The following is a 27,901-nucleotide window of genomic DNA, read 5'->3' as shown; positions in this document are numbered from 1 at the left end:
GGCGGCGGCGGGCAGCGGCGCGGCGGGCCGGCCAAGAACAAGAACCGCCGCAGGAAGGCCATCGCCGTGTCGGTGGAGCCGCATCGGCACGAGGGCGTGTTCATTTACCGCGGCGCAGAGGACGCTTTGGTCACCCTGAACATGGTGCCGGGAGTCTCGGTGTACGGAGAGAAGCGCGTCACCGTGGTGGAGAACGGCGAGAAGCAGGAGTACCGCACTTGGAACCCCTTCCGCTCCAAACTGGCCGCTGCCATCCTGGGTGGCGTGGACCAGATTCACATCAAGCCCAAGTCCAAAGTACTGTATCTGGGTGCCGCTTCGGGAACCACTGTCTCTCACGTCTCCGACATCATAGGCCCAGACGGCCTGGTCTATGCGGTTGAATTTTCCCACCGCGCCGGCCGAGATCTGGTCAACGTGGCCAAGAAACGCACCAACATCATCCCGGTACTGGAAGATGCCCGGCACCCGCTCAAGTACCGCATGCTCATCGGAATGGTAGACGTGATCTTTGCCGACGTGGCCCAGCCGGACCAGTCCCGCATCGTGGCGCTGAACGCCCACACCTTTCTGCGCAACGGAGGCCACTTTCTCATTTCCATCAAGGCCAACTGCATCGACTCCACAGCGTCCGCGGAGGCTGTGTTTGCTTCCGAGGTGAAGAAGTTGCAGCAGGAGAACTTGAAGCCACAGGAGCAGCTAACCCTGGAGCCTTATGAGAGGGATCACGCTGTGGTCGTCGGAGTCTACCGGCCCCCTCCCAAGAGCAGCAGCAAGTAGCAGCAACAGAAGACAGGGAAGGTGCCCTGCACTGCCACGAGACTGAGTTGTGTCTTTGTGCCTGTCCTATTGTGTTGTTTTTCTATTAAATGAAATAAACAATTCCCAAGTGTACTACTGTGAGACCAGGCTGGCGTTTGCAGCTGCACGTTAATTCACGGTCCAGTCTTGGTGGACTAATGGTACAGACCCCTTCAAGAAAAAACTTGGGAGTGGTGTCTATTCTAATAACCGTAGGTCTTAGCTCCTTGGGGGTCCCATTTTCATACACACATCTTCTAATCACAGGATCAGGAAAAAGAGAGCCTGGAGTTGCTGATGATCTTTTAAATATTTCCTAGGGAAGTGAGAAGGCACTGTCTGTTCCCACTGGTCAGGTCACATGACCAAGGCTGATTACAGGGAAGGGTACTGGAGGCTCATCTACCTATTCAAGCTGTCTGACTCAAATCCAGACTCTTCCTGTGAGCATACTCTTTTCTCCCTCCCTCCTCCCTCCCACCCTCTGTTGCCTCCCCCTTCTCTCTCTTCGAGACAGGGTTTCTCTGTGTATCCCTCGCTGTCCTGGAACTCGTCTGTAGACCACACTGGCCTCAAACTCAAAGATCCATCTGCCTCTGCCTCCTGAGTGCTGGGATTAAAAGGCCCAGCTGTGTTGCGTGTTCTGAAACACAGTCTTCCTTTGGAGCCCTGGCTGAGCTTGCACTTCAATCCTCCTGCCTCTGCTTCCTGAGTAAATGGGAATTACAGAAGTGTACCACGAAAGGCAACCCAAACACAGAATTTTAGCCGTATGTTTTTTTCACTCTTTTTCCAGTACTGTAGCGTGTCATCGTCTCCCGGGGCTCTGTTGGCTTGCTTTCCATGCCATGTTCCATTTGACGCAATGGGTGAATACCTATTGTCCAAACTTACGCAGGTGGGAAAATCTCGATGCCACTTTGGGCATCCACTGTGCTGTTTTGACTCTGCCCCTTTCCTCCAGCACACACAAAGCCGGGCTCTGCGGCCTGTGGTGTCTTCTCACCATGTGCTTGGGCTATCCCTTTCTAAGTAGCAAAGGGAGGCAGGGAAACAGAGTGTTGGGTCTGACACACCCAAGGTGACATCACCAAAGGTCTACAGAACAGCCAGCAAAGACAGTTTCGGAACTATTCCTCTCAGAAGGTAACACTGGGCTCAGCACACCGGACTCTGGCTGTCAGAACTAACCCATCCTAGCCTTGGGAGGCTGAAGCAGAAAGGCTAATCTGGGTTACACAGTAAGATTTGTCAAAGGTAAAGACAAATACAAAGGAGCAGGAGAATGAGCAGTGGCAGAGCTCAGGATTTCCTAAAGCCTAGTACCCCATCCTCAAGCCCCAAGCAGACTTTCAATGCTTTCATTCACACCCTAAGCCCCACTGCCAACTGGCAAAGTCATCAGTGTGTAATCTGGGGGTGCAACATTTGGAGAGAAGGTTTGACTTCTTAATGTGCCCAGGGTGGGGCTGGCAAAATGGGTCAGCAGGTAAAGGGGCTTGCTGCTTAACCCTGATGATGAGATCAGTCTCCAGAATCCCTATGGGAGAAGCTATGAACCAACTCCCCCAGAATGCCCTCTGATCTCCACATGCGTGCATGGTCATGTGCATGCATGTAGCGAGCAGCATGGAGCCACACCTGCTAATCAGCTCCTCATATTGGCTGGGATTATTATTACGCAATGATTATCAGCTGCCTGCATATGCGTGAGCCTATGGGCAGTGCCCACCTGGCAGTTCGGGGTTGGCAGCCCATGCCTACTTAAGAGCTGGGAGAGGTTTGCCCAGAGAGAGAGAGGAGAGAAAGAGAAGGAGAAGGAGATAGATTGCTGTGAATAAAGTCCTGAAAACTGCTGCAAGAAGAGCTCCGGGTGTTGCGTTTTTCCTTGCTGATCGAGGGTGGACGCGACACATGCAAGCACATATACAATGAAATTTAAAATGTAATTAAAAAAAGACACTTTTGAGTATATGTTCAGGGAGAGACCTGGCCTGGCCTGCTCTGCTCCAGGGTGCAACTCCCTGAACAACAAAAGGATAAAGCATCATGTCCTCATCCCTACACTAAAGCCCAGGGACAGGCATAGGGCTAGTCCTCTCCTTCCCAGCTGAGAGAGCTGAAGTTCCAGGTGAGAAATCTCACTCAAGACATCTCCTACTCTCCCCCCAAAAGACTCACAGCCTGAAATCAAACCCGAGCAGTCTTGACTCCCAAGTCGATGTCATTTCCGCTAAGGTCTATGCGGATCCGGTTGCTTTGCAAAGCCCCATCTCCAGTCTCACCACAAGGAATGAGTAGCTGGGGTAAGGTGTGGAGGCTGGGGATGGAATCTCAGGGCATTGGGGAAGATGGAAGGGAAGAAAGAGACTGCCGGGCCCGGCCTTCATCAGAGCCAGCCCAGTCTGGCTAATAAACTCTGGATTGTTCCTTACAGGGCATGCATTTCCCCCAGAACAGGGCATAGAGCAGGGACTCAGCTGCCATCCTGACAGTGGGTTCTTCCCTACTCCAGACAAACCGTCACACGGACTACATCTGAAGATGCTAAAATGGAGCCCATTGAGAACAAAGAGTGTGACAACCATCTTCTCAAGGATCCTTTTGAATCCAGATGGAGGGCTTGCTCCAGTAGCCTATTATTCTAAAAGCTGAGGCAGGAGAATCACTTGTATTTAGGATCCTGTTCAAGGTCAGCTTGGGTAACAGAGGGAGACACTGTCTCTAAAAAGAAAAAGAAGCAATCCCCACAAAGTTCAGAGGGATTGTGATTCAAAGGAAGGGCATGGTGAGAACCATGAGACACGCAGGAATAAGGACAGAGGGCGGCAGGAGGGTAAGGCCTGGTTTGGGAGGAGGGCAGGGACAAGATGAGACTCACACCAGTGGGAGGTAAAATCCTGAGGCATCATAGAGGTAACAGAGACTCTGGTACCAGATTTACTCAGAGCTACATCCGCTTGCTTTTCCAGAAAAGTCATGTTTGGGTCGCCCAGTGTATTTTTCTACTCAAGCCATAGTTGACAAAATACCTCAGCTTACAAGACCCAGGCCTAGGACAACCAGCACTAAAGAAATGAGTGTCGGGGATAAAGAAAGGCTTTATTTGGTGGCCAGACTCTGCTCCCAGGGCTGGAGGGTTCCAGATACAGGGTAGAAGTGATGGGGAGACATGGGCAGGTAAGAGGTTATCATTCATCACTCCTTGGGAATGGGCAGGGACCACTCAGGGACTTGGAGGCCACCTCTTCACTCTTGTCACGGTCTGGTCCTGAGTCTTAGTAGCTGTGGGTATATTTAGTTTCGATGGGACTGCGGGGTAGGGAGGAAGAAGAGGGAGAAAAACGGGGGTGGGGGGAGAGTACAAGTCTATGCCAAGGTAAGTTTTCCCAAATGATCACCACCTCCACAGACAGAGCTGAGCAGACTGGAACACCAAGCTTAAGGCAGCAAAGGGGACAGAGTATGAGGACAGGTGACAACCCTTCTCAGCCAACCCCAGTAGACACGCTAGACACATGCGGGCCCAAGTGAAGAGTTCATGTTTTCTGCAAGTCACCCAGAGTCCATAAAAGACAGCCCAGTTATTGTTACCATAACCCACACAGAAAAGGTAGAAGCTATATATAATGTTTCACCAGGCTATATGCTTTCTAAACCAAACAAATCTTAAAACAATTTAAAAACTCATGTATGTGTGTGTTTCTGTATGCAGCTATATGCACGTGAGTGCAGGGGCTCACAGGAGTCAGAGGAACTGGGGTTACAGGAGGTTGGGAGGTACTTGCCAAGGATGCTGGGAATTGAACTAGGATCCCTTGCAAGAGCAGTACAAACTTAACCACTGAGCCATCTCCTCCCCTCCCTCAATTTGATCAGTCTTAGGACAATTAGGAGCGGTGAAGCTAGAGTTTCTGTAGGTTTTTTTTTTTTTTATCCCTCTCCTTAACACCAAGAAGGAGATTTATTAGGATGGGTCAGTGTTTCTGACACACTGCCTGACCTCTGGTTTTGGGGGTCTAAGTGGGAGATATCGTTGTGGTTTGGGTGAGAAATGCACCCATAGTATTTAAATGCTTGGTCCCCAGTTGGGAGTACTGTCTGCAGAGATGTCCCAATCTTGTTGGAAGAAGAGCATCACTGGGGACAGGTCTTGAGAGTTCCTAGCCTCATTCCACAGAGATCATCCTCTGTGCTGGGTGTTTGTGGCTGAGCTGTGACTTTTTCTTCTTTATTATTTGTTTTGGTTATTCGAGACAGAATTTCTCTGTAGCTTTGAAGCCTGTCCTGGAACTAGCTCTTGTAGACCAGGCTGGCCTCGAACTCACAGAGATCTGCCTGCCTCTGCCTCCTGAGTGCTGGGATTAAAGGCTTGAGGCGTTACTTCCTAAGGATGTGACCTCTTGGCTCCCTGCTCTGGCTCTCTGCTGCCATGCCTCTCCCTCCCTGCACCCTCACCCCTTGCCCCATGGGAACTCTCCCTCTGGAACTGTTAGCCAAAATAAACCCTTCCATGTAGCCACTTTTGGTCATGGTGTTTTTATCACAGCTACAGGAAAGTCATGAATACAAGCTTTGTCTGCAATAACACACATACCTGGTGGCTTAAACAGTTAGGTCCTTATTTTATCAGTTCCGGAGGCTACAAACGCAGGTGTTTTATAGCTCAAAGCAAGAACACACCCCAGTCCCGGTTTTGCTGCTCTTGGGGGCTGGAGTTTAGACTGGAAGTTCCCAGGTTCTTGACATCATTCAAGAATGAAAACCCTAGACTGCAAAGCAGGGAGAAAACTTTTGAAATGGAAAGTCTAGACTAGAACTCACATCAAGACAACAGACAGCAAGAGGGGGTGGATACTGGAGTTGGGAGAGAAGTGTGAGGTGGACGAGTATGATCCAAATACATAACACGTACGTATGAAGTTAGTGACATGCTGTAGTCTTAAAAAAGGTTGACAGCAGGTCACCTAAGTGTAGCTATTCACACTTAAAAGCTCCAGGTTGTTGCCTAGAGGCTAAGGGAAGAAGAGGCTGGCTACTAAGGGTCATAGATTGAATAGTTATTTAACATAAGGCATCAGCAGTTACTTAAAACACACTGCCCTCAATTGAGAAATGTCAATAAACAGCTTGTTTCCACAACTTACACAGCACCCACAGAATCAATTATCAACTTTCTTTCCCAGATGTAATGCTGACTTTGAACAAAGCAATTACACTTCAGTGAAGTGTTGAACTCTTTAACAGCTACTTCCAACTGCAAGTTGTGCTTTGTTTGTGGAAGCTGAATTATCCCTCAAATGCAGCATATCCACATCCCACCATCCTTACCCACCCAACTTCCTGCTCAAAGGAGTCTAACAGGAAAGCTGTTTTACATCATATCAATTGTTACTATACACCTGGAGTGAAGACAATGCCATCAGTTTGTACTTTTCCCTCTCAAACAGGCATTGACTACTAAACAGCAGCTGGACTGGAGAGACGGTTTGGAGGTTAAGATCTGTTACTGCTCTTGCAGGACAAGGGGTTCAGCTCACAGTACTCACATCCACCTCTAATTCCAGTTCCAGGGGTTCCAACAGTTTCTGGCCTCCCTAGCTATTAGGCATGCACACAGTACACATAAATTTACATGCAGGCAAAATATGTACACAAAAAATAAAACTAAAGATTTAAAAAAAAAATAAGATCTAGTTTAGAATAAACTTTCTCAAATTGTGTCACCAAGGTATCAGATGTCCTGTCAAATGTACACACGGCATAGAAAAATGGTCTCATTCCAGAATAAGAAGAGTTTTTATATCTGTGTGAGTCTCTGAAGGTACATTACATTACTCAAGCAGTCTAGATACACAAAAACACTTTACAGTCAGTTCATTAAACATATCACTTATTGGTTACTTTCTCAGTACCAGATATTGGAGATACAGGAGTGAACAAATCTTTACAATGTCCTTATTCCCATGGAGTTTACCCTCTAGCAGTTAACCACCATGAGATCAAACCTTATGCTGAATCAGAGTGGAGACACAGCTGCTCAGTACTACAAGATGAAACAACCAAGAGACACATGTAGTAAATAAGAGAATTTATTTGTAAAGTAGGGTATAAAAGGCATGATTCTAACACTTATTTAGAATATTAACAAATTAGAAAAAGTTAGAAACTACAGAAAAGGTAGACACCCTGAAGCTGGCTTAATGGCTGGCCACATGGGACAAACAAGTAGAATCTAAGATTCTATCATGCAAATAAGCATTAAAGGAAAAAGTGTGGGAATGTTTACAGAGCAGGCCACAACAAATATTTAAAATTTTTACATTAAGATACTGTACATAAATGGAAAAATAAATTAGGTAATTTACAAGAAATGTTTTATAGGTTACAATAGGCTATAACTTAGTTTTTATTATGCATAAAGTTTGTAGCACATCATACATTTTTACATAAGATTTAATATTAGAAGAATCTAAACATAACAAAGCTTGGAATAACAAAAATAATGCCACCAATATAGTAAGGCAGCTTACACTGAAGTGACATGTATAAGTAGAATAATCCCCAATTTAAAAATACTCAAAAATGGGACAGAAAATACCTAGGATTGATTTCATCAGAACGGGGCAGAACTGAAAAGAATGCCTTTCGACTTCAGTTAAAGACAGAAATGCGCTTAGCTCAAACAGTAGGCACGAGTAACCATGTATCTGAACCTCACTTACTGCAGGAGTGATTTACATGCACGATTAGGACCATGACACTCAGCTATGCAAAACCAAAACCTTTGTTTAGAGAACAAACCAGTAGCCAGGCGGTGGTGACACACACCTTTATTCCCACTCTTGAAAAACCAAACCAAACAAACAAACACTCCCCAAAACCCAAACTAGTTTGTGAATAAAGATCAGATTCCCAAGCACAGTGCTGGAAGCCAGCAGCAAAATTCCAGCATTAACTCACACTGACTTTTAGAAGGACATTGCTGCCGGGCACACTGTCTGTCCCACTAAGATCAGTAAAGAGATTTTAGGTCTTCTGTCTGCCTCATTAGGTCCACCCACCTCAACTTACTTGCACGTAACTCCTTTTTCGTTTTGTAAATGTGGCTGGGAACCACGCGTTGGACATATACAAAACTTTCAGATGGGCTTTAACTCTCTGAATTTAAAGGTGTAGTTTTTTTCTTGTACAAATGAAAAGTACTAATAATCCCTACATAATTTTTAGGATAACTGTAAAAAAATTCAAGGTACTTCATAGATGAATGTATGCACACACTTTCCAACAGCTATCATAGATGGTAACCAGGGAGAATAGTGTTTTTCTGGTTTTGTAAGTACTTATTAGCACAAACTAATAAAAGCCAGAAAGAAGCATTGCCAGGAATGAAGCAGCTGTTCTCAGGCTCCTGACATGTCATTTCCACAGTAGCCACTGAATTCCCAGTTTACAAATAAAGACAGTGACATTCAAAGAAGCTGGGCCAATGACCAGCACACCATAAAACATTATCAAATCTCAATTCCACATGTATTGAATATATATACAAGACAGCACAGTGTAGCCAACAGGGAGCTGCTGTCCAAAACAGTTTAACCTTTTGTTAAGTAGAAATAAGACAGCAGAAAACCTGGGACAGTATCTTTTCACACTGATGTTTTAAATCAGCATCACAATCTTCAAAGGAGAAAAATCACATTATGAGACTCACCAGAAAAGATAATTCTTGTTACAAACTGCAAACAAAAAGTAATTTTGTAAGATTATGGGATGCAGGCCAGATGTGGTGGCATATGCCTTTCTTACCAGCACCTGGGAGGCAGAGAAAGACAGGATCTCTTGTGAGTTTCAGACAAGCACAAAATGAGTTCCAGGACAGCCAGGACTGTTGCACAGAGAAACTGTCAAAACAAAACCAAACAACAAAAACCCCACAACCCAGAAAAACCAAACCAAAGATTGTCTGATGACACAAATGACAAGTCAGCCTGTCTGCATCACTGCCAGAACATAACACACTCAGCCTGTCTGCGTCACTGCCAGAACATAAAACTCAGTGAACAGGGGCTTGGCTGGGAAAAGAAAACATTGACATTTTGAAGCAATCATCTTAAAATCAGAGTATTTTCAAAAAGAATATATTTTGATTATTTTGTTTACATATAGCACAAAAGTTGAATGCAAAGTAATGGACATTCATTTTCATTAAGCTTCAATTTTTAACATAACTTAGAATTTCTGAATTATATTCGCAAATGCAACACATTAACAAAGATAAAGTGCTCAACAAAAGAAAGATACAAATAAACTAATATGAAAAAACTTTGTTTCTAACAAAGTGGTTTTATAGGGGACATTTGGAAACTATGGCCAGGCCAAGCTTTTCACCCAAGAATGTAACCCCCAAACAGCATTACCTTTTAGGAACGGTTCCTCAAACACAGCGAACATATGCATTCTCAGGGGCAACATCAATTAAGAGTTTTTCAAGAGTCCAAGTTTTGCAAATAATGAGAACCTCGAGAGGCTGGCTTTCAATTATCATGTACATTACTGACCTCGGCAATGACTTTATCCAAAGGAGGGGCCCACTACTTCCCCACCTACTTAGAGAAACAGAGGGAAAGGCTGTGCTAACCTATGTGACCTGTGTATTAGAAGCCTGGGATTCGGCTAGTTAAAAGGCAACACTCTGGAGGAGTGGTGGTGCTTTAGATCTGTATGTGTATTTTACCACCAAAACCATGGCTGACAATGCTCTTAGCATTTGAAGTTAATCAGAATTTTTATAAAGATTCTCTGTACATATAAAAGACAGCAATGAGTTAAAAAGTGTTTCTGGGTAATCTTTCACAATTGACTGCACAAAACTCAGAAACTTTAGAAACTAAGTCCCTGAAATTAATTTTGCTTCCATGAAGGAAATCCATTAGTTTGGAGATTGGAGATTGTTAACTACTAGGGTTATCACAGGCAGTTTTATCAGTATCAGATATTAGAAAAATCCCATACAAGAGATGACACGATGCCAACATATAGTATTTTTGGAATAGTAACAGCTTGACTGTGCAAAATAAACTGGCTCAAATAAATGATCTTTATATTTAAAAAAAGCCCCCCCCATCTCATTCTTTTAAAAGCTCATATTAATAAAGTTCTCATGGACACACAATAGTCTTCTCTTTTAAGTAATTTTAGCACACCTTTAATCTCAGTAGCCAGGAGACAGGTGGATTTCTTGAATTTAAGGTTTACCTGGTCTACATAGCCAGTTCCAGGCCAGCCAGGGCTAGACTAGCTGAGACTCTGTCTCAAAAATAAAAACAGAAGTTCTAGAAAAACACTAACACAGTGGGCACTATTTATATATTTGGTTATGAAATCTTAAATGTAGTCAGTTCAAATTGAGATGTGCCATTTAAAATGTACATCGACAAAGACTAAATAACTCAAAACAAAAATAAACAAGAGGGCAAAATATATCTCCCAATACACTTTTTGCACTGATTTCACACTGAAATAACACATTAGATACATCGGTTAAAAAGAAAAAAAAAAAGGACATAAAACCCACATGTACTAAAATGACTGCAATCTATTTCTTCTTAGTTTTTAATGTTACTGAACAATATAAAATTATACATGGTTTACACTTTATTTCTATTAAACAGCACTGCTTAAGAACACAGACCTTAGTTGGGTGGTGGTGGCACACAAATCCCAGTACTCGGGAGTCAAAAGGAGGTGTTTCTGAGTTTGAGGCCAGCCTGGTTTACACAATGAGTTCCAGGACAGCTAGGACTGTTACACAAAAAACCCTGTCTTGAAAAACTAAAACACAAAAACAAACAAACAAAAAACACACATACACACACACAAAAACCTAAAAAAAAAAAACCCAAACAAACAAACAACAAAAACCAAACCACAGACCTTCAATCAGGCTGACTGATATTAAAAGCAAACCTATTTATAACAACAAGTTTACAGGGAATTTCTCAAGAGCAATGTAAAGCAGATTAGAATCTTGGCAGCCTTTATCAATCATGATTCTGTTATTAATTCATAATTACAGATTACACTTGGAAAAAGGTAAACCAATGAGCTAGTTGGTTCATGTTACATGGATTTTAGTAGGTAATTTCAGTTCCAAATGATAAAATGTTAGTTCCACATTAATCAAAGTATAGTGATCAAGTGAATATGAACACTATTCTTTTCTTAGTCCTAAACCTATAGTTGCTGATTTATAGAATTTCCACAGGTAGAACATCTGCAGTTTCTATCATTTAATTATTTTCTTATCTGCATGAACACTTGAGTCAAAACCATTTAAACAAAGGAAGCAGTCAGTGGCATTCCAGCTGGAACTGGCCACTTCTACACAAACACTGACAAAGACAACCTCGAGTGGGCTCATTTCCAAGTTCCAAGCAGTCTACTGGGCAAACACTTATCTTCATATGCTTCCCTCTGCAGATACTATTTGTATGTTCGTATCTTTAAATACCTCCACATAAAATCTGAATACTACATGGAGAACTGTCTTATCAAGCACCTCTTGACAATCTGGTAGAAAGCTCTCACTACTCAACACTGGGGTCTCAGAAACCATATTGAAATATTTTTTGAAATGTAAACAATTTCTAACCTCTTTAAGGTTATTTCCAGAGATATTGGTAATTAATACAAGACCATTGCCTTTACAGACTCAACTTTATGGAACTACTAGCCTCCAAAATGTTACTGCAAATGTAAAATCTGAGATTTAACTTTATAAAAATCAGAAATTCAAAATCAAGAATTCCAAGGCAGAAGGAAACATCAATTTTGGATCCTCAATGCTTTTATGGCCAAAAAATATGAATATTGATCCATTTGTAACTCAGTAATACTGTCTCCGAGTCCCAATTTTACAACATCCTTTTAGACAACATCTGATTCTGTCCATCACTATGGTTTGTAGGATTAAATAAGCTTTCACAGTTCAGACTTAATGGGAAGAAAGAAGTATGTATGTCTGGGCCTGAGATACACATGGTAAGGAAAGAGAACAGAATGTCACTCACTCTAACTGTATTCCATTTGAATAGTCCAAGGACTTAATCAGACAGATTCCAAAGTAGGCGATTATGCCCTCAATTTTAAAACATCTTAACACATATACTGATTAATGCATGAAATAAAAGAAATGTAACACCACCAAATATGTGCAAAAATTTCAGAGATTCAAAAGAAAAATTCAGGTTCATGTTTAAACACAGTATTTCTACTCATCAACTGAGTGGAAAACTGTACTTATGGGGAAAAAAGTCATAGACACATGCTTTTTGAGGAGGATATGTTATAAAACTACTACCACAGTTAATACTTAATATTGCCTTAACATTTCTAAAGTCATAGAAAATGATCATCTTTGATTGCCAGTACAATAAATTATGATACAGAGGATGTTACTTCCTGTTCACTAGTAACCAAACATACATAAAACAGACTCCAAACAAATATTTAGTATTAATTATTTTGCATTAGCAAACATTTCTGAGATTTGAAGATTTGTGTTTGAGCATACAGTACTACAATGTTGGCTACATCAAATAAATAGAAAATCATTTTTTGAGAAAAGTTCAACAATCAAGAGGCTGTATTGCATTTAAGACGGAACGCTGGCTATATATACACACAAGGGGACAATCAATGAGGAATACTTTCCATTACAGAGGTCTTCCCAGGCAGCAAAGCTCTTGAGCTCACCATTCTGACATTTAAAATCAACACATACAGCGTAGCTCTTTCATCCTTTGGTTCCCAGTGACAAACAATGAACGCAGTTTCTGGACCAGTTCCTTCTGGATGACATTTCTTAGTGAGTATCTGATGTTTTAGCTGAAATTTGGCAGTCCAAGAAGTGCACCAACGGCTCCAAAGTATCCCTGCATAAGGCAATGTAGCTTTTAAATAAATTAACTTGTTAAGAACACACATTTATATAGCATGAATACATCAAAGAATACATTCCACAAAACAAACTAGACCCAGGAAAAGAAGCATCAAGTCCAACAGAACCCAGCAAACCATCAAAACTAATACAGAAGGAAAGGAGAACAATCATCTATTAAAACAGCACTTAGGTTTCTGAAAATAGCAACTCCCTCTCCTTGCTAATTAACAACCTTAAATGTAAATGTAAATGGCCCCAACTAAAAAGACACAAACTAACAGCCTGAATTAAATAAAAAGAACTAGCCAGGTATGTTAAGACATATTTTTAATCCCAGCATAGGGAAGGGGCAGATGTAGAGGCAAGTAGAGTCTGGTCCACAGATCAAGTTCCAGGACAGCCAGGGCTAAACAGAGAAATCCTGTCATAAGAAAACAAATCTGAGAGATATCAAATAAACAATTTAATGATGCACCTCCAAGGCTCTTGAAAAACAGCCAATATTAAACAGAGCAGACATCAAGAAATCCTATCAGGGAAGAAATGAATGAAATTGGGGTTTAAATAACAAAAATCAACCATAGAGTTGGTTCTTGGAAAAGTCAGTAAGACTGACAAACTTGAGTCAATCTGATAAAGACATAAATTAAAAAAAAAATTAGAGGTCAGAGGAAGTCATTACTAAGACTCCAATAAAAAACTTTAAGCTGCATTCTATATACTTTTGAAATAAGTATCTTTAAACTATGGCTTTTAGATATTAATATTTACACAACTAATATAGCAACCCTGTATTCTCTCCCTCCCTTTAATCAATAAACAAAAAAACTCCTTTGACACTCTTAGTGTGTGTCTTGTAGAAGGGTGAGAACATTCCACTCTAATTTGTACAGAGAGCTGCGACAATAGATAGGGAAACTTACTGTAGCAATACTTTGAATGTTATTAATCCAAAATAATGTAAGCATTAGATTTCATTATATGAGACTGATTAACTGCACAGGTTGGAATTTAACTGGATATTGTAACTAGGAAAAAAAAACTGGAAGGTGAGCTGTTTGGTTTTTTGTTTGTTTGAACACAAGGTCTTGACATGTAATCCTGGCTAGCCTGGAATTTATACAGAGTAGACTGGCTTCAAACCTAGGCCAAAACATCTTGCCTCTGCTTCCTGACACCTATAGTGTTACTAATAACACTATAGTATTAGTTAGCAAATTGAAAAACAAATCTTACAGATTTCAAGAATTTACAATAGTTACTTCTCAGGGTGGGATGTGTTATAATACCTTGAGGGAATTAAAAAAAAATCTCTTTGTTATGACACAGCCCAGGCCTCGGAAAATAAATCAATCAGTAAATACAAGGAACTAAGCTTGATTCCCTAAACCAATAAAAAAGCCAGATGTATCTTTATAAGTCCAGATGTTTTCATACCTCATGTTCTAGAAACAATGCTTTCAATTGACCTTTTGACCAGTAATCCAAAGCATATGCCAGAAGTTTCATAGAGAGAGTATTGACACGTAAAAAGTTTCCAACGAAGACAACTCTGTTTATTTTCTGGAAAAAAAGAAGAAAGATAACTTTTAAGGGATTAAAATATTTATGTAAGAATGTTAGTGTCATTCATTACTACTTACATGGCATACAGTTCTACACTTCTGATTATTAATGAATTAGATAGTTAAAGAGTGGATGCTAATGTCAAATGTGAACTCCGGACTTTAGTGCTGATGTCATGTCTTACATGTTCTTGGATTACAACCAAATATACCAAGATCCAGAGTATGCGGAGTGAGGGAGGCTTCACAGATGTATGGGAGGTGTGACAACAGCCTATACTTTCCTATTTCAGTTTTACTGCAAACCTAACATTGATCTAAAAAGTACTATCTAGTTGTTGTAACCAGGCACCATGTAATGCAACCTGGCCTTCCAGAGTTGGACAGTAGGAATGAATGGGGAAGAGGAACCTGAAGGGTGAGTAACATAAAAGTTGCTAAAGAGGAGGAACATGTGAGGCAGAGGAACAAGAGGCATAAACCAACTAAAACGTAATTTGGGAGCTGGAGAGATGTCTCAGTGATTAGGAAAGAGGACCACAGTTCTATTCCCAGCACCACCTTGGCTGTTCATTCTAGCCCCAGGAAATCCAATGCCCTCTTCTGTCCTCTACAGGCACTACACGTAAACGGTGCAGATACGCGTGCAGGAAAAATACCCATACACATAAAATTAAAAAAAAAAAGTTTAGGCTGGAGAGCTGGCTCAGTGGTTAAAGAGTATTTGCTACTGATGGCAAACCTCAGGGACCCTCCTGTCTCCCCATCCATACCTGCTGGGGTTATAGGCCCAAAGTCACACCTGACTTCTTACAAGGGTGCTAGGGATTCAAATTCAGGTCTTCTGCACAGTAGTCACTGAGCCATATCCCCAACCCTCCATATTTTTCTTAAGGCAAGCAACACAGCTCCCTCAGACAGCATGTGAAGAACAAGTCTCAATGCCTTCATAGCCCTGTACAATGCTGCTTGATCCATATGCAACAAGGCAGCACTGTAAAGAAGCCGAGGGCAGTAAGAAACTTTCCAGTATCTCAGTAACTGAATACTCCACTACTTATAAACAAGAATCTGCTTTTTTCAATAGCTATCTCAAAATGTTTTATACTCATCTTTAACTCCCATTTAGATTTAGACTGTGTATTCATTTGAGAGTAAGTACTTATTGTCCTATATCTGGTCCCAAGTTGGCTTGTTTTTGTCTTGCAGGGCTGGGGACTGAACAATAAGGGACTTATGCTATTTGACATAGTTCTTCCTTTCTTTTTATTGGTTATTTTGAAGCGGAAGCTGACTGTGTAGCCTTGGCTGGCCAGGAACTTTCTTTGTAGATCAGGTTGCCTTTGAACTCAAAGATATACCTGGTTCTGCCTCCTGAGTAAACAAACCTTAGGTAAACTAGATAAATAAGACATTTTATCCGAGAGTGTAAAGAAATGGATCTCAACCTGAGAGGCCTTCCTGGAAAATAAGGTGTTCTGTTAGAAGCACAGGAATCAATTTATTTTTATTTGAAAATAAAAAAAAAAACACCAAGGTTTCTCTAACCCCAAATGGCCTGGAACCAGCTATGTGAATAAGCCCCAAACTCAAGAGTTCTGCTTCCTGAGTGCTGGGATTAGAGGCATACACCACTATGCCCAGATTTTTTTTTTTTTGTAAAATTAGAAGATCTTGGACACCTCCTTACCTCATTAACAGCACACATTCTCGCCACAGAGCCAATGTTATTGGTGATAGTAACTAAAGTAGCTCTCGCCAGATCCTCTTTACTAACAGTTTCTCGCTTCTCCTTATAAATCATATTTCCAAAACTGTCAAAAAAACAAAACAAAGGAACAGACAAGTCAAATCTATTGATAACAATTAATAATTCACATATTAGCTTACGTATCTATGATAGGTCTATACAGTTAGGGTCAAAAGAGCATGAGCATATATGGAAAAGCTCAAAACAAAAATCCATGAGGAATAAGCAACATTTTAAAAAGAACTAAAAGTTAAAAAAAAGCAGACTTTCTTGTTATTATGAAGCAAAGACTTTCATTACATCTATATATTAAGACCAATATACATAAGAAAATTAAAATCATTTTAGGAAGCCAGAAAAAAGTGCACTGACTTGCTTTTAAAGTCAAAATATTGTTAAAGATGATTTCAGCTCTAATGTCAAATCCTTTTCATTCAATAACATAAGTATTTATGACATACCAAGCATTATGCTAGACATAAAAGGTACCTCAAGCAGTATACTGCTTAGGTCAGCAGTGTTCAATAAAAATATGTACCACAGCCGGGCGGTGGTGGCGCACGCCTTTAATCCCAGCACTTGGGAGGCAGAGGCAGGCGGATCTCTGTGAGTTCGAGACCAGCCTGGTCTACAGAGCTAGTTCCAGGATAGGCTCCAAAGCCACAGAGAAACCCTGTCTCGAAAAACCAAAAAAAAAAAAAAAAAAAAGTACCACATAGTACATTATCTATTAGCCATATTTGAAAGGGTAAAAATAAAGGTAAAATTAACTAGAAGTGTTCATCTTACTAAAAAGCCAATGTATCTAAATGCTGTCATTTGACTATATGGCATGCATTAACTACATTCCAAGGGCTTGCTGTACACATCTTGTTGAAGCTATCCTATGGACAAGAAAGATCATATAGCGGAGCCATGTAAGTGTAACAAGATAGACAGACCAAATTACAGGGAGCAATAAAAAGAATAAAGATTGCATTTTGAGGTAAAAAAAAAAAGCTGAGGTTTTCCACCTTAAAAAGAGAGAAGTAGAAGGAATATTACAGACAGAAGCAACCAAGGTTAATGACCAAGATAAATGTCACACAAAAATAATGAAACATGTATGAAATCACAAGTGACATCACATGTGAAGAGTGAAGAGACGTGCTAAGGAGGCAAAGTCCACTACTACTTCTAGAGGACACTGGATACCCTGACAGCAACAGTCAATCACAACGTAACACAAATCACATATAAACACAGAGAGGAATTCATGAAGCTCTATCCCTCGAGGATCTAAAGGCAGTTAAAAGCTGATGGGGGCAGGAGAATGACACATTTTCTTTAGTTACAGAGCCACTGCTATGTTGCCAATGTACCGATGAGCAACACTAACTAAACTCGTTGGGTCATGAAAGGAAACCCAAAACGTAGAAGGGGACTGACTAGCATCAGCACCGCCCGGCTCTGACTAGCTACTTAGAAGAGGATCAATACAAGTAGGAATGGGAGAAGAGAGAGTATCAGGGGTGAACATGATAAAAATAAATTATATTAGCCAGTGGTGATGGCACATGCCTTTAAAAGTGAGCTCCAGGATAGCCAGGAATACAGAGAAATTCTGTTTCAAAAAACCAAAACAAAATTTATATTTACAAATGAAAACACCACAATGAAACCCATTATGTGTAAAATAGTACACACTAACAAAATTTTAAATTGTTTGGAAAAATTTTATATTAATATAAATATATAACTTTTTAAATGTCTGAAAAGCACAGAAATGCCTTAATCAGGTAAGTTTTCTAACAGAAAGCTGTAACATCATAAAGTATCATTTTTCAACCATTATTTATTCTCTCCCTGTGTGTGTGCATACAGACTAGAAGACAACTTGCAGGAAGTTAGTTCCCTACTTTTACTATGTAGGTTCTGGGGCTCAATCTAAGGTAGACAGGCACGGCAGAAGCACCCTTACCCACTGAACCATCTTATTGGCCCAAGGATATCATTGCCCTAAGTTAACAAAGAAGCTTTGTTAAAGATGTTTCAGAATTAAAAAGAACTTTTCCGTTCCTGTTTTTGGTTTTTTGATAGTGTCTCATGGTGCGGCCCTGACTGGCCTGGAAGTTCTTTTGTAGAACTTGGTTGGCCTTAAACTCAAGAGTTTCACCTGCCTCCTAAATGATGGTATTAACAACAGGTGCCACCATGGTCAGATGAGAAGTTTCTTTTTGTTCTGCAGTTCAGGGAATCAAACCCTGACTTGGGCATACTAGGCAAATGCTCCTCCACTGAGAAATATCATCAGCACAAGAAAGTTTTTTTACAGGGTGCACACAGGGTAAACTTCATAATGAATTTATTTGGTTGGTTGGTTTTTTTGAGACAGGGTTTCTCTGTAGCTTTGGAGCCTGTCCTGGAACTAGCTCTTGTAGATCAGGTTGGCCTTGAATTCACAGAGATCTGCCTGCCTCTGCTTCCTGAGTGCTGTGATTAAAGGTGTGTGCAACCATTACCCAGCTATTTGTTTTCAAGACAGGGTTTCTCTGTGTAGTGCTGAATGTCCTGGATCTTGGTCTGTATACCATCAGGCTGACCTCAAACTCAGAGATCCACCTGTCTCCGAAGTGCTGGGATTGATGCATGCAACACTACTGCCCAGCTTGAGTCTTTTATTTTTAAGCTACTTCAATGTTGAAAACTTGGGCTCTATACAAAGAAATCACCGTTAAACCCCACGACATACTATTTTACAAAAACTAAATAGACAACGTGAATAACTTACCTAGATGCCACAGCCCAACCTGGCAGACCAAATCTTTCATAATCTCCTCCATAAATATCTCGGACCAGTCTATCAGCTTGGGTGCTGTCACCTTTGGATGCCATTTCAAGAGCCTCCTCAAAACTTTCACAGCCAGTCAATAAACTGCATAAACCAAGAAAGGTGCCCCCTCCAAGGCTAAATAAAGCAAAATAAGATAATCTTGTTAAATTGCATTTACATGTTATTTTCTTTTCCAACGTAAAAAGATAACATTCATTTATTGAATAAAAACAGATGGAAAACATGGTAATTACTAAATATAAACATAATAAAAAAGAAAAACTACTTAGGAAGACCAGACCTGCCATCTCAAAGGCTAAGTCTGCTGGAAAGAAAAACCCCACCTGGAATCTAATGGCTTTGTAATTGCTAAAAATATACTGTGTGTGCATTAAAAGAAATACTAATAATAGGCTGGTGAGATAATGCATGCTACAATTGTCAGCAATAAAGAAGCTGAGACAAGAGCTGGAGTTCTGGGTCAGCCTGTCCAACACAGAAAGACTCAAAAAGGATGTCTATGTCCTAAAAATATCAAACAAAGGGAAATCTGTGCTTTAAATTCTCAAGAAATGACTCTGTGAAGGCTTACTTAGTTGCCCAACTGGGCTGAAATCAATTCAGCTAGTCTAACATGAACCAGACAAATACTTAGAGAGAAAGTATATATCCAGATGATAATCACATTAATGATAAATTTATTCGGTACTATTCCCATATCATTTTGGATATGCCCATGAAATGTAATTGTGCAGTTCTAGTCTTTAAATGCAAAATCTTTGTTTGCTAGACTCACCTAAATTTCTTATTTTTTTCAGTTAACAAAAACAAGAAATGTTTTGTACAATTACTGGTTAATGACAGCACAAAAGTAGGCTTTTAAAGGACTACCACTATTAGAGTACTAATGCACTTAAGTATTTCAACGACACCACTGCTTTAAAATTAACTCCCCCTTTATAAACCCATCTAAAATATCTCAAAATTTTTGCTCACATAAACAGGCATTGCCACCTATCCTCAAAAGTTAATGAAATACATAAGAGAAAGTCTTGTAAAACCCTTCACATTCATATTTCAGATTATTAAAAAGTTATGGTATACCTAAAAACAATATATTCTATAAGGAGTTCACATTAAATTCATCCTAAAAATTAACTACAGGGCTCGAGAGGAGGCTCCAAGGTTAACTGCTTTTACAGAGGCCCTCGACTCAGTTCCCACCATCCCTTTTGGGCTGCTCACAACTACCTGTACCTCAGTTCCGGGGGTCTGACAACTTTGGCCTCTATAGACAAATGCACAAATGTCTTGCACATTAAATTCACATACATATAAATAAAAATAAGCACAAAATAATTAGCTACCCCACTATCTAATATTGTAGTTTAAATGCAAATCTATATAGTACAAGGCAAGTTTTATGCTTAAATATAAAAATTGAAAATTTTTTTTTAAGAAGGAAAAATGCTACAGGAATTAAGCAAAAATATAAAGATAATGTAATTCTGAAGTCAACAGAATGCTGACTACCACTGCTAGTTCTGTTAAACCCAGGAAAAAACATGGTGGCAGATGCCTTTAATCCCAGCACTCAGAAGGCAAATGCAGATAGATTCAAGGCTAGCCTGATCTATGGAGTCTATGGAGTGAGTTCCAGGACAGGCTCCAAAACTACAGAGAAACCCCGTCTTGAAATAAACAAAGCAACACAAAATAAAAAAACAAAAATAAATCTTACAAAAAGAGATCTGCAGCACTTTAATTTATTCATCTTTTTAAAGACATTACTTTATGTGTTTCAGTGTTTTGCTTGCACACATGTTCTGTACCATGTGTATGGCTGGTGCCAGCCAAGGTTATAACCTCTGGAACTGGACTTAAAAAAGGCTGTGTGCTGCCATGTGGGTGTTGAAACTGAACCTGGGTCTTCTGCAATAGCAAGGTCTCCTAACGACTGAGCTATCTCTCCAGCTCCCTATATATTTTGCTGCTGCACAAAATGTATTTATTTATTTTTCTGGTAAAACGAAGGAACTAGCGATATACTGATACAGCTGGGGGCTCAATTCACTGTAGCATACTTACCTAGCAACAGTATGCTAGCACCAAAAACAGACAGACGGACAGATAAATAAAACAAAATACACCCCAGAACTTTTATGCATAAAACATGACGAAGAATGTAATCAGACCAAAAAGATTTCTACCTTGTTCCAGTCACTCTTTTATAGTTGTCTTTGGAATGAACTGCTAAAATACTGACTCCTGAGCCAATATTCACTACCAGCAGTGGATAAGGATCATCCAGGTTAAAAGGCATCTTTTGGCATCGCTCAGGTTCTGAGGCATTAGCAAAATAATAGCATTCTGCTTGTCCATTGAAACTGACAGAATCTATATACAGTAAGCCCTTTACAAGGCAGTCAAGTTCATCCAGTTTGTGCAGGTGGAGGTTTCCAATCTGGAAGAAAAAACAAAAATCAAGAATTTTTAAAATATCAAACAAATATACTTGGTTTAATTATATTGAATAGTTTTCATAGATTTTATAAAACTTCAGTATTTTTTAAGGTACTGCAGCTTTTCCTTATTTAGGGTCAAAAATCTATCAAGGATTTTACTTAATCCACTAGTTCTCAGTGAAGGCAGCATCACCTGGGTATTTTAGATTTCAGTGGATGAAGTGGAGGCATGAGTAAAAGAGACACACTGACTACTCTTCTAGATGACCGGAGTTCAACTCCAGCACCCACATGGCAACTCCAGGGACTCTGATACTTTTTTCTGGTCACCTTTGTCACTAGACATGCACATGGTATATAGACTTACATGCAGGCAAAACACCCATGTACATAAAATAAAAACAAAACCACAAAATTAAAAAAAGAAAAACATTTAGTGGACAGGGTTATGGAATGGTAGCTATTTGTTATACACAGGACAGTTATACAAACTTCAAAAATCACCTCACCTCTGAGTTACTTGACTATTCTGACACACATTAATTTTATTTATCAATGCACACAAACATAAGGTATTGCTCATAGTTTTAATGTATATATTAATTTGCTAGGCCAACATTCCAAAATACTGAATTACAGGTGATAAATCTCCAAATACGGAAACACAATATCCCTTCAATAGTTCTCTTGCCATATATACTATAACCTAAAGGTCAAGAGGTGCATACTAATATAACTTATTATAGGAGATGGCTAATAGAGATAGCTAATATGAATACAAAAACGCCGGGCAGAGTTTGAGGCCAGCCTGATCTACACGGAGAAATCCTGTCTCCAAAAACCAACAAAACCAGCCCCTGACCCCAAAAACAACAAAAAGAAAACAAATGTAAAACAGCAAAAGTAAGACTGCCAGATGCACTGGGCTTTTCTCATGTACCACATACTGAAATTTGGGGAATGTAGACAGCCCATAAAGTTGTTAAAATGTTCCAAGTAAAAATCTAGTCATGCACATATGCTTCAGGGAAAATGAATTAAGGAACACCATAGATCAGCAGTTCTCAACCTGTGGGGCCCATCCTTTGTGGGAGGGGTCAAAGAATCCTTTTAAGGATTGAATCAGATATGTTGCACATCAGATATTTATATCATGAATTATAACAGTAGCAAAATTACAGTTATGAACTAACAATTGAAATGATTTTATGGTTGGGGTTTACCACAGGATGAGACACTGTATTAAAGGGTATCAGCATTGAGAAGGTTGAGAAACACTGTTTAGAAGCCCAGAATTATATTTAAAATTGAATATTCTCATTAATTTTTGGTCTTCAAGTAATAGACACCTACTGTGCGAAAATCTTTCTCAAACTTGTAAGCACCGCCTCCTGTAGCACTCAGCACCGTTTGTAAGGTTGAGAAGTTTTTATCTCTCCCCATTTGGATAAAAGTAGGCAGGTCCTGGGTTGGAAATCTGATAAAGTGCAAGTTCCCTCTTCGTCCAAAAAGTGTTAAGTCCTTCAGTTCAAGGTGTACGTCCCGAATGCCAGTAGATCCATATGCTACGTTAGAAGTCAAATATTTCCGAATGCTTTTTAAGCTCTCAACTTCCTCCTGTTCTTCCTCTGCTGTGATATCGATAGGCTCAAAATATGAGAGCTTCACTAGAGTTCCCCCAATGTCCATGCCAAACCATGGGAAAGCTGTGAATTAAAAGAAAAAAAAAAAAAAGACACACACACACATATATATAATGATTGTGGGGAAACTAGAATGGTTAATTAGCCACAAACTTCATTTATTCTTTAAGTAGTAACCTTAATGGCTAAAAGACTTACCTACCACATATAACTCATTTTTCCTTCAGTTGTACTTGTATACTTTTGTTCCCCTTGGATTCATCCATTCTTTCTTTCTTTCTTTCTTTTTTTTTTTTTTTGATTTTAGACAGGGTTTCTCTGTAGCTTTGGAGCCTGTATTGGAACTAGCTCTGTACACCAGGCTGGCTTCAAACTCACAGAGATTCATCTGTCACTGCCTCCCAAGTCCTGGGATTAAAAGTGTTTACCACCATCACTGCCCAGCTATTTGTATACTTTATAAAAACTTACATGATATTGAGACATTGCCCAAGACTTTTAAATTCTTTATCTGGTATACACTCTATTCACCCATTAAATGCTTATTTATCATGTGACTCCGGTGACAAGAAGAATTTAAACCCATCAGTTATCACTAGGATTTGAAAATTATTGTTCTGTTTTTAAAAGTTATTTTTTTATGTGTATGAGTGTTTTGCCTTTGTGCTTGTATGTGGTTGGTACCCAAGAAAGTCAGGAGAGGGCATATGATACAGATAGATAGATGGTTGTGAGCTGTCATATGGGTGCTGGAAATTGAAACTGGGTCCTGCACAGTCCCTCTATAAAGATTTTAATATACTAAAACTAGAGCCTAAGGAGAGGGCTCAGTGGCCAAAAGATCTTGCTGTAAAAGCAGAAGGATGTCAGAACTCCCAAAACAGATGTAAAAGACAGGACACAGCACATCGACTGAGCACCTGTAAGCCCAGTGGCAAAGGAAGATAGGAAAAGTACACGCCTTTAATCCCAGCACTTGGGAGGCAGAGGCAGGTGGATCTCTGTGAGTTCAAGTTTAGTCTACAAGAGTTCCAGGACAGGCTCGAAGGCTACAGAGAAACCCTGTCTTGAGAATTCAAAAAAAAAAAGAAAGAAAGCAAAGAAAATAAAAGTACATGTCTCAAAGTAAGGTAGAAAGGCAAAAGGACTAGCATTACATGACCATGTATGCTTGCCTACGTTCATACAACACAAATGTACACATACATACATGTACACACACAAAAACTGAAGTGGGTAAGGCTACATAGAGAACCTTGTCTCCAAAAAATAAATACCAACACCACAAAAAACTGGCCTACAATCACATCAGGTAACCAATGGAAAAACTATCTCCTTAAATTGAAACTTTGGGGGAATAGAGTAATTAAGTGGGGCTCAGTGATTAAGCACTTGTTACTTTTCCAGAGTTCTGCAGCTCACAATCACCTGTAACACCAGTTCCATGAGACTCAACACTGTCTACACACACCTACACACACACACACACACACACACACACACACACACACACACACACACAAATAAAATGAAATTTTTCTTTGCTCATTCAGCATGTTAATTTTCTTTGTTACATATGACTAACTATACTGGACTGCCTATATAAGGACAAGCACATATGTGCTAAGAGTAATACTCAGGTTTAGGACTTCAACTAACTGGGCTATGTGGCTCTGGGGGTAAAATGCGATGCTTCTTTCAATGTAGAGAATGCTAAAAAACAAAAATTAGCCTACCCAAAGGCAAAGTCCTAATATATATAGTTAGGCAACTATGAGAAAGAATTAAGCTGAGAAAATAGTCAAGCACAAAAGACCTGCATGGTAAGGAAAGAAACTTACTCTTGAATCTATAGACTATTTCATGCGCCATTTATTTTTGCCACAAGAAAGTACAGAGTTTGGCTGAACATCAGAAAGCTTTATAAAGTAGCAATATAAGAACATAGAGTTTAAGAGGCACTTACTAGCAGGGCAGTGGTGGCCCATGCCTTTAATCCTAGCAGTTGAGAGGCAGAGGCAGAACTCTGTAAGGCCAGCCTGAGCTACAAGACAGCCAGAGCTACACAAAGAAACCCTATCTCGAGAAACAATAAAAACAAAACAGAAAAAGCAGATGGATCTGAGTTCAAGGCCAGCCTGGTCTACAGAATAAATTCTAGGACAGCCAGGGTTACACAAAGAAACCTCATCTCGAAAGAAAACAAAAGCACTTAAAAAAACTAAAGGTGCCTGGCAAGTAGAAAATCAAAACCATCTAGGTATTATTTGAAAATTACAGATTTCTGGGCTCTCACTCCAAGGTGTTGGGCTGAGATGGTTCAGCAATTAGGAGTGTTTGCTATTCTTCCAGATAACTCGAGTTCAGTTCTCAGCACCCACTCCAGGTGGCTCAGAAGTGCCAGTAACTCCAGCTCCAGGGAATGTGACACCTGCTTCTGGCCTGCAGGCACCATTTATGTATATGGTACATGTAGGCTCCCAAGCGCAGTTCAGTTGGCAGTGCTGCATAAAGCATTGGTTAGTTGCATACCTGCAATCCCAGTACTCTGTAGGTAGAAGCAAAAGGGTCAGAGGTTTGTCATCCTAGGTAAAAAGAATGTGGTATCACTAAGAGATGCTTTAAGTTCAGAAAATCTAGCATTTCTTCTTTGAGAAATTCATTCATGGTCTAAAGAGCCCTGCTTAAAGGGGGAAGTCATGTATAAAGTTACAGGTCATTTTCCTGTCCCATCTCCACTAATGCTTCCAAAGCAATATAGTGACAGTAGACATTTATTATCAAGTGCTTGAACAAATTCTTCTGTACTTCATGGTTTTAAAAATTGTCTTTTGGCCTTTTTGGAGGTTGGATTATTTTAATGGTAGTTACAACTAGTTTTTTTTTCTTGCACTTCAGAGTTCAAATAAACAGAACTGTAATGTACAGAGGAGGGACCAACCATATATCAATTATTCTGCTACAAAGAGATTTTTGGTTACTTTCAATACCTAAGTATAAGCCAGATGGTGGTGGCGCATTGCTGCCCACCCCCACCTAGCCTTCCCTATATGACTTTTTAAATCATTTATTTATTTATTTATTTTGGTTTTTTTTTGAGATAGGGTTTCTCTGTGTAGCCCTGACTGTCCTGGAACTGGTTCTGCAGACCAGGCTGGCCTCAAATTCAGAGATCTGCCTGCCTCTGCCTCCTGTGTGCTGAGATTAATAAAGGCATGAGCCACCACTGCCTGGCAACCACTAAAAAAGCAGAGAAAATGAGTTTGCTGAAAGATGTCACGTGTTCCCAGATGCACTAGTTTTTTGGAGCAGGGTCTCCTGCTATACAAGAACCGAGAAGATAAATGTGCTTTTCCATGCTAGCCTAGGGCTCATTAGTTTAATCGGGAAAATGTAAACCTAAACCTTCACTGTTTCTCTGGCTTTCTTTTTGCTTTTTCTGTTCTTGCTTTTTTGAGACAGGGTTTCATCATGTAACTCCAGCTGGCCTGGAACTTGTTTTGTAAACCAGGTTGGCTGGCCTCAGAACTCTTGAGAATCACAGGTCCCTTGAACTAACGCAAACCTTTTTTTTTTTAAAAAAAAAATTGTTAATGTATTTCATAGGCAGATAATCTAAAATTAAAACAACAATAATAAACTTGTGTTTCCCAAGTATTTATTTAGACTATGCCCTGTAGGTGGGATGGAAAGGACACTGCACTTTGAGTGACTCCGTGGAGAGTGCTGAAAAGTTACTAAGGCGAAGTTCAGTCTCCCTCATCTTTAAACAATAAAAATTCACATTTCAGTAACTGTTTCTTCCAGACTGCTTTTGAAGCTGCTTCCGTGAGGTTTACAGGACCCCTCAATGGGAGCGGGCAGGGAAGGTGTTCAGAGCCCGCTTTCTAACTTGATGGGGGGGGGCAGTCGGGAGGATAGCCTGGAACACTAGAAACCATAAAACCTATGGCTAAGACAGAGCACGGATCCCCACACCCTAGCTTGCAGAGACCGAAGGAGCAACAGTCACAAGGACTGAACCAATGAATAAACCAACTGCAGAAATTAAAGGCTTTTAAAAGGTAGCTTGTGAAACTTGAGGTGCTCTTTGACAGCACGGTTAGAGCCTCCGCAGTCTATGCATGCACGATTACAGAAAAAGCTCAAGGTATGTACCACGACATTAATGTGCTTCGAACTGGGTAGTTGAAATATAGGGTTTTTTTTTTTTAATGTCTTTTTATCTATCTGCTTTCGAAAACACAAACCAATTGCTATTCTAACTTGCCAAGGCAATTTACCTATTGGCAGACCACACGCACAGGCGTTGAAAAGGTCCAATGACAACAGAAGACAACTCCCAGGAACCTACCTGGACTTCAAGGACACGCGCAGAAATCAGGAAAAAAAAAAAATGAAAAGGTACCAACCCCTAGCTGGGAGCCCCGACCACCTTTCCGCCCTGACACCAACACTGGACCGATGTGCAATCCCGTTTGGTAAAACCCGAGTCAAAAATCTCCCGTGCACCTCCCAGATCCTGTCCAGGAGCAAGTGGGAGCAGAGGGCTGGGGGGCGGCAGAAGCTCGCCAGGCGGGCGTGCATGGGGGTAGGGAAGCGCGCCGCCTGCAACCTGGGGCTGCTGCGATCCTTCCCTTCCCTCCCTGGCGGGCGCCCGCGAACACCCCCAGATCAAAGCAGGCCGCTCCGCCCGAGGCTCCCAGGGCCGCCTTCCCAACCCGCGGGTCCCGGCTCCCATCTTACAGGGTTTTTTGGCATCCTTGATCTTCATGGCGTCGGCCTAAGGCGCGAGGAGTAGCCTCGGGTGCAGAGCGCAGCGAAGACCAGGGAACACTCCGGAGCAGGTCGGGCCGCGCGGCGAGGCCCGGCCGGCCGGTTCCTCCCCTCAGGCCGGGCGGGGCGGGCCTAGAGCGGGGCG

The 27,901-nt window shown here is 40.7% G+C and overlaps 2 protein-coding genes across 4 annotated transcripts in view; one reads left to right on the top strand and one right to left on the bottom strand.

The window, feature by feature from the left end:
* Window positions 1-908, top strand: part of Fbll1 (fibrillarin like 1) — a 1,595-nt gene extending 687 nt beyond the window's left edge. The window contains exon 2 of the mRNA XM_026780092.1: window positions 1-908. This exon is cut by the window's left edge and continues 49 nt beyond it. Coding sequence (XP_026635893.1) covers window positions 1-780 — 780 coding nt within the window. The 3' untranslated portion in view covers window positions 781-908.
* A 5,969-nt stretch (window positions 909-6,877) lies between these two features.
* Pank3 (pantothenate kinase 3) lies at window positions 6,878-27,894 on the bottom strand. Of its 3 annotated transcripts, none has more exons than XM_005350392.2 (7): window positions 27,727-27,894; window positions 22,691-23,043; window positions 21,083-21,336; window positions 18,831-19,007; window positions 16,001-16,124; window positions 14,183-14,308; window positions 6,878-12,737 (listed from the first exon to the last, which is right to left on the bottom strand). In XM_005350392.2, exons 1-7 carry the CDS (start codon window positions 27,752-27,754, stop codon window positions 12,687-12,689), a joined length of 1,113 nt encoding a protein of 370 aa, XP_005350449.1. In that variant the 5' UTR covers window positions 27,755-27,894; the 3' UTR covers window positions 6,878-12,686. The 3 variants fall into 3 exon arrangements, with proteins under 3 accessions (XP_005350449.1, XP_026636177.1, XP_026636178.1); XM_026780376.1 differs by lacking the exon at window positions 27,727-27,894 and adding an exon at window positions 25,513-25,531; XM_026780377.1 differs by lacking the exon at window positions 22,691-23,043.
* Between the last annotated feature and the right edge of the window lie 7 nt (window positions 27,895-27,901).

Source organism: Microtus ochrogaster, chromosome 7, assembly GCF_000317375.1.
Source record: "Microtus ochrogaster isolate Prairie Vole_2 chromosome 7, MicOch1.0, whole genome shotgun sequence".
Classification (NCBI taxonomy): Eukaryota; Metazoa; Chordata; class Mammalia; order Rodentia; family Cricetidae; genus Microtus; species Microtus ochrogaster.
Note: the sequence above shows the minus strand (reverse complement) of the source record. Positions and strands in the feature narration are given on the sequence as shown.

What these genes read in the sequence shown, in the direction of transcription:
- Pank3 (XM_005350392.2), bottom strand. Translation starts at nt 27,754, where the DNA reads ATGAAGATCAAGGATGCCAAAAAACCCT. An exon ending in CAAGGATGCCAAAAAACCCT is followed by an intron (nt 23,044 to 27,726) that starts GTAAGATGGGAG and finishes TTTAATTCACAG; the next exon opens with CTTTCCCATGGTTTGGCATG. An exon ending in TTGAGAAAGATTTTCGCACA is followed by an intron (nt 21,337 to 22,690) that starts GTAGGTGTCTAT and finishes TTTTTCTTCCAG; the next exon opens with ATTGGAAACCTCCACCTGCA.